Source organism: Haplochromis burtoni, unplaced genomic scaffold, assembly GCF_018398535.1.
Source record: "Haplochromis burtoni strain Fernald_Lab_line unplaced genomic scaffold, NCSU_Asbu1 Contig_200, whole genome shotgun sequence".
Taxonomy (NCBI): Eukaryota; Metazoa; Chordata; class Actinopteri; order Cichliformes; family Cichlidae; genus Haplochromis; species Haplochromis burtoni.
In genome coordinates, this window is record NW_024582561.1 from 3,045 (window position 1) to 9,748 (window position 6,704).

General features: G+C 38.9%; 1 protein-coding gene across 1 annotated transcript in view; it reads right to left on the reverse strand.

The window, feature by feature from the left end:
* Window positions 1-1,267: 1,267 nt before the first annotated feature.
* The window catches only part of LOC102298997 (proliferation and apoptosis adaptor protein 15), a 55,399-nt gene continuing 49,962 nt past the window's right edge, over window positions 1,268-6,704 (reverse strand). The window contains exons 2-4 of the mRNA XM_005936300.3: window positions 3,659-3,833; window positions 3,384-3,539; window positions 1,268-1,464 (exon numbers count right to left, since the gene is read on the reverse strand). Of these exons, the coding sequence (XP_005936362.1) occupies window positions 1,400-1,464; window positions 3,384-3,539; window positions 3,659-3,830 (393 nt within the window). The 5' untranslated portion in view covers window positions 3,831-3,833 and the 3' untranslated portion in view covers window positions 1,268-1,399. The remainder of the gene's footprint in view (window positions 1,465-3,383; window positions 3,540-3,658; window positions 3,834-6,704) is intronic.

Genomic DNA, 6,704 nt, shown 5'->3' on the forward strand with positions numbered 1-6,704 from the left:
CTCAAACCCACTATGGAGAATATGAATGGGATTTTTACTCCGTGGCCTCACTGTTGTGCTTTATAGAACAACATAACAACCACAAAGGTAATGCCACAAACAGAATATGTGCAATAAGATCACCCTCTCTATAAGGTACCTTCAGTAGTACCTGGGAACCACTGCTACTATGACTTCTCTAAGGTTGACTTCTCTTGAGCATGGGTTAAAAAAGTCGGCAAATAGAACAAAATAAAACCTGGTATGCACATGCCAAATGTTAAATAACTGGTGCTGCTGATTCATTTGTGTAACATGGAGGCATTTGTAGCAGTGACCTAGCTAGCTGGCGGAACAAATCGGCTGCCGGATTCATGTATAGCTAACACTGGGTTTGATTAGCTTAACTTGTCTTAAAGATCTGAAAGAGACTGAAACATCCAGTCTGACTCTGTCAAAAAGTTCTTCAAAGGATTTTAAATTTAATTTGTTAGGCTATAGACAGGCTGTCCACTCCAGTATTCCCAGTCTTTATGCTAATGCTAATCTTCTTTTAAGCAGCTTAAGCTGCACATTACATGAACCCTGTCACAGAAATGAACCAGAGGAATATGTTATGTATGATTACTTTTAATATTTAATTGCTTTAATCGCTGCAGTTTTGATTTTAAAATTACTTCTGATAATGCAGATTACTGTTTACATTTCTTACATGGTAGTTCAGTAGTTTTTACACAATTGTTTGTGACATTTTGGCTAATTTGCACATTCAAGGCAAAAAAACAATAGAAACATTTAACTAGTGGTTAATTCTGTTAGTCTAAGTATATTGCATTATACCTATAATCCATATACACCTTTAGTATTTCTCTTTCTTCTTCTTTAAAATTAGATTTTGGAAAAAATAAATGAGCCATTGTTTAGTTTAGAGGCAGGGGGTTGTAATTTCTGCTTCCTCTTGGGAGGATGTAGTCTTTGTTTTAAATTTGACAACCTTGACTGTCATGCACACACAGATGGTTGCAATAAACACAGTATCAAAGATCACACTCATTCTGAACTGACCCACTCAGTGCCTTAATCGGGGGCAGACTTTGGCTCTCTCTCTCTCTCTCTCTCCACACACATACTCTGTTGGTCCGTCTCCAGATTTCTTCATGTAATGTCTTTTTTTCTGCAGCTTCCAGTCTCTCCACAGCTTGGGAAGAGTCTGCGTCACTATGATCGGATTGGTTGCTTGTGTTGGTGGCGGCCTGCGTGGTTCTGGTATGTGGTAATGCAGGGAAAGGGGGTGGGGGTACGTGGCTGGGTGTGCGAAGGGGTGAAGAAGGAAGGGCTGGCCAAAGACGGTTGATTGGATAACTGGAGTGCCAGGAGTGAAGAAATCAAGGTGCCAAGATCAGGGCTGGACTTCGTGACCTCATGCTTTTTTAGGGGGTGGGGCCAACTTGATGATCTCATCTTCAGATGGCTGGCGGATGATGTCTTTATTTCACAGCGGAGGGGTGAAATGTTGGAAAAAGAGAGTTGAGAGAAAGAAAGGGTAATCATAAGAAACCTGGTCTTTCAAAAGGTGCAAGACAACAAGTATAAGACAGCACATTAAAAACAAATGATTTAAGTCTTTTCTCACGTAAAGTAAATGCTTCTACAGATATCCGACTCACACAGCTCGATTTATAGCTGTTTATAGCTATTGTTAAGACTAGACTCAGTTTCAGGCATAAGGAACGTTTTCTGCTTCTTCGCGTTAACACAATACACAGCATCAGAATAAACTTTGATTTCTCATCAAAAATGTGCCGACAACGCTAGAAAGATTTTCCACCAGAAACTTGTTAAATTTTATGTTTGAAGTCCAGTGTGCCAGCTCAAATTTGGGCATACAAATGTGAATTCAGTTTGCTATTTGCCTAATGCAAAACAGTATAATTTTTAGTTTTCAACTAATTTTTAAAAAGATTTCTAAAGTATTTGCGTTTTCTTGTGTTTGTGACATGCACCGTCATAAAAACCAGCAAAAACAAGCTGTCCATGTCCTCACATCTGTCTCCCTGTGGGATTGCTCCTCTCTCTGATTCCTGTTCTTCTGTCTCTATTCTCTAGTAATAACACAAGTTAGCAAGCAGCTGTTAAAAGTTAGCAAACAAAAGTTGCTTTTTTCTAAAAGATTCTAATGTGATTTACTTTTTTTTGCAAAGTGCTAAAATTGAAAACTCCCAAATAACAATGTTAGTTATGTTCTATCTTTAAAAATCTAATTTTGTACTTAGTAAGACTTAGTAAATGAGTACTGCCAATTAAGGGCAGCTAATGTCAGTTAGTGTCTTAACATTATGTCCTTACATTATGTGTCAGTTTAATGAATTTGTTAATTACTATACAAACAGCAGGACTAAGAACATTCATGACATTTTTGGTGCCTTTTATTTTTACTAAGTAACATCCAGAAAAGAGAAAAATATTGAATTAAAGGACATATTTGAAGGCAATTGGCAGCAGCTGAAAGCTTTAAAGTTTTGTTTTTAATTTAATTTTTTTTAAACTTTTATTGTAATTTAAAAGAGGTATTCATTACAGCAACGATCTGAAAAGATTACATTTTTCTTCTTCTTTTGCCTGATAAAATCATTAGTTATGTCAGTGTCACATTTTTGTAGCACTTTGATTATTAGTAATTAAACAAGATGAACAAACTTCGATGGAAAGATAAAGAATGATGATGACGAGGAAACAACAAGACTTATTTGACCATTGTCCTCACATTTTTATGTTGTTATAACCTCACTCTATTACAAGACAAAAATCTTGTAATAAACTAAATAAAAAACTAAATAAATGAATAGGTAGAGAATGGAAATGAACATTTTCAGTTCAACATGAAGCCTCTGAATTAATTTAACCTCTCAAAAGCTGACAGGTTATTGCAGTCTATTGGAAATTGCAGTCTGTTTAATACCAGCAGTATATTTCAACCTCATAATTAAATCTGTGTCTAAAATGTTGAAAGTAAAACATGAGATTTAATTTAAAAACAAAAAAGGGGAAACGGAGGAAACTGAAATGCGGCTGATACGACATAATAATTACTTTATTTCTCACATATTGGTCTTCCAGTAATGCTGAAGCTTTTGTTGTGACTACATATTACTGGTTAATGATTACAACATCAAGTATAACCATGTAAAACACGATTTCTTTTTAATCTATTTTATGAGCAGATCAGCCCGTTTCATACATTTACTGAGAATGAAGATCACTGAAGAAGCTGTTCAGGCAGTTATTCGGTTGAGCCACTAGAGAGCAGAACTAGATCAGATTTGGGAGAACATTAAACCAAACAGGGAACAATCTTTCAAATAAACAAATTCAACTTTCTCAGTTTTTAAGACAGAGCGTGCTACCTTTGTATTTCTTGGCCGAAGGGATGCGTGTGAGCTTGGTGTCGATCTCATCATCCTCAGAAATCTTGAGCACTTTGGTGCGATACTCGATCACCCTTGTCAGCAGGTCCGGTCGCCGTGAGATCTCAAAGATGTGTTCGATGTACGACAGGTTATCTGCATTAGGAAGCATTATTAGAGGAGATTTTTTGGCTCATAAAGGTGTTTCTGACATCAATTTAAGCCACATATGAAAAGAACCATAACAAGAAGTGGATCTAATTTATGTCTCTCACCCTGGGCCAGCTTGTCATTCTTCTCCAGGTAGCTGAACCACTCTTTGGAGGAGGTGATGTTGTTGCTCTGGTCCTCAGGGATGTCCTCCTTGCAGGCAGATTTGAGCTGCTCCAAGTCCTCGTTGGTGATGTTTTCAGACAGGTCGCTGAGCAGAGAGCTGTACTCCGCCATGGTCTGGTCACGGGAAGAGGGAAGAGAAAGAAAGGTTAGAATTGAAATAATGTTAAGTTGCAACGATGGCAGCGCGAAAGAACAAAACCTACAGCGATGAGAGAAAGAGGTTCCTAAATTATCTCAATCTAATATTGCTGTGTGCAGCAGCAGCAAGCAGCCCACCTACTTCCCAGACTTCACAATGGAAAACAGCGAGAAAAACTTAGCTGATGACAATAGCATACCGTCAGGGTGGGATGGAAAAGCACAAAGACACAGAGTCATCTCCTTTCTTTAAGGTCATTTGCTGCCAGAGTTTGGTTTTTAGCAGAGAGTTGGAAGAGGAGACTGACTGAAGAGAAAAAACAGGACCAATCTGGACAAAACACAGACTTTTAACCATAACAAGAAGGCCCCAAAGGGAAGATCTTTTAACCCAGAGGAGGATTTTATTTAACATTCAGTCTATTTTTCTCCACCACAAGTCGATGGATTTATTTTGATAATCTTTTTATTTCATATAGGTTTCGCAGATCTCCCATTTGTCCAGAAAACGATTAAAAATACATCAGAGAATATCATAAATGAAGATATCTGACATGTAATGATAACAATGAATATGGGCACTGCATTTTATTCGGGGTCAACACCAGCTTCTTCTTGCAGGGTGTAAAATATGGATGCAAAACAAAAGCACTTCTTACTCCTGCTTATGCAAACCTTTGTGACTGTCTCCCCCTAGTGAAATGACTGAAAATGACAGTTTCTTTGTTTGTTGGCTTTTCTGTGTGTTTCAGTTCAATTCAATTCAATTTTATGAATACATCGCCAAGCCACAACAGCAGTCACCTCAAGGCACTTTATATTGTAAGGTAAAGACCCTGCACTTATTCAAGGAAAACAGAGAAAACCCAACAATTTCAGGACTTTGAAATTGTTGCGGCTAAACATGTGACTCCTGGTTTCGACTGGGGAGGAGACCAGAGGAAAAAAAAAAACAGTTTGTGTGCAGGATTCTACATTCACTGGCCAGAGAAATAGGTACACCTTGCAAATACCACCGTGGTCCTCCTTTTGCCTTCAGAACTGTCCTAACATTTCATGGCAAAGACTCAACAATATGCTGCAAATACTCCTCAGAGTTCGGTCCCAGTTGACATGACAGCATCACAATCTGTTGCAGATTTGTCAACCGCACATCCATGATGTGGATCTCCTGTTCATGCTTTGATGTTGTACACTAAACTGTGATTCTACCATCTGAACGTCACAGGAGAAACAAATCGAGAATGAGACCGGGCAACGTTTTTTCAGATCATCTGTTGCCTAGTTTTCACGATCCTGTGTTCATTACAGCTTTTGTTTCCTGTTCTGAGCTGACAGGAGTGGCACCTGGGGTCGTCTTCTGCAGAAACTCAGAGAGAAGAGGGGTTGAGCAGGTGTACCTAATATTATGGCATATAGTGTATACCCAGATTTGAAAAGATAATGTCCTGGCACTGAAATGACAGCCAGAGCTCCATCCCCCCCACCCAATATAAGATATAAGCTCCAGATCAGAAGTAGAGGACATCATCTTATGAATCGTTTGCTGTGAAATCATGATCCACAAGGAGACGACAGCACACACTTTGGGAACAGCTGACACACATTATTATGTAATCCACTGGAGCTACGATGTAATAAATACTCATTCTGGGGGGATAACGTGAAATTCTATAAACAGAGTCAAGACAGTAATTTTTTACATCTCTATTTACACTTAAATAAAGCTGTGTTTCCTTATGTTTTACTTCAATACCAGTTTGAATAACAGATTTTAAGGCTAACAGTTTTGACTCACAATTTTTCCTTCTCCTAACATCTGCTTCTTTTCAGCTTTGACATGAAATGTAAGCAGTGGTCAGAAGATTCAGTACACAGGCATGCTGTGGTCAGAGATCACACCAGCGGCAAAGGGGCATGCGTTTTAAGGATTTTAGGGTTAAGGTTGTTCTTACAAAGACATAGTATGAGGGTATTTGTTTTTGTGTGTCAGTGTGTAGGAGTGGGTGAAAAAAGGGACCCCCCCCCCACACACACACACACACACAAAGTAAAACAGAGGCATAAACTGACAGTGTGTCAGACATGTTGCGCAGCCTGTTTGCTCCGCTCAGCGCCGCTGGTTTAGAGGAAGCAAAGAAAGTGCACCATGAGGTCAAATGCAAGCTTTTATAGTGAGACTGTAAATCATATCTCGGGTTTATCATATTTGGGTCGAGGGATTTGCACGCACTTTCATATTCAGATGACTGTGTAGCGATGATCTGCATAAGGTGAAGAGAGAGGGAGGAGCAAACAGACATATTTTTGCAGGTGCTGTGTTAAATCATTTATATTTATATTCATGAATCTGTTTTTGTGGGAGCACAGTGGTGAAGCGCTTAGCACTTCACCAAGCAGGTCCTCCTATCTGGAGCTTGCATGTTCCCTCCAGATAATCCTCCTGCCTCCCACAGGCAGGTGTGTCTGTAGGTGTGAATGCGAATGTAAATAGTTGTCTGTCTTTAAGTGTTATCCCCACAATAGTTTAGCAGCCAGTCCAGGGTGTAACGTGCCTCTCAGCCTTTGACACCATGGAAGCTCCAGACCTTAAACTGGAAAAGCATTCATTTCACATTATATATATTTTAACATACACGTATTATTTTTGTCCTGATTAAACAAATGATGATTGTATCATCTTAATTCTTAGGTAAACTAAAGTTGTCACAAGTAAGCTCACTCTTAATTGTTGCAGCTTACTTATAACATGGTTTGACATTTTTAAATGCCACACACACACACACACACACACACACACACACACACACACACACACACACACACACACACACACACACACACACA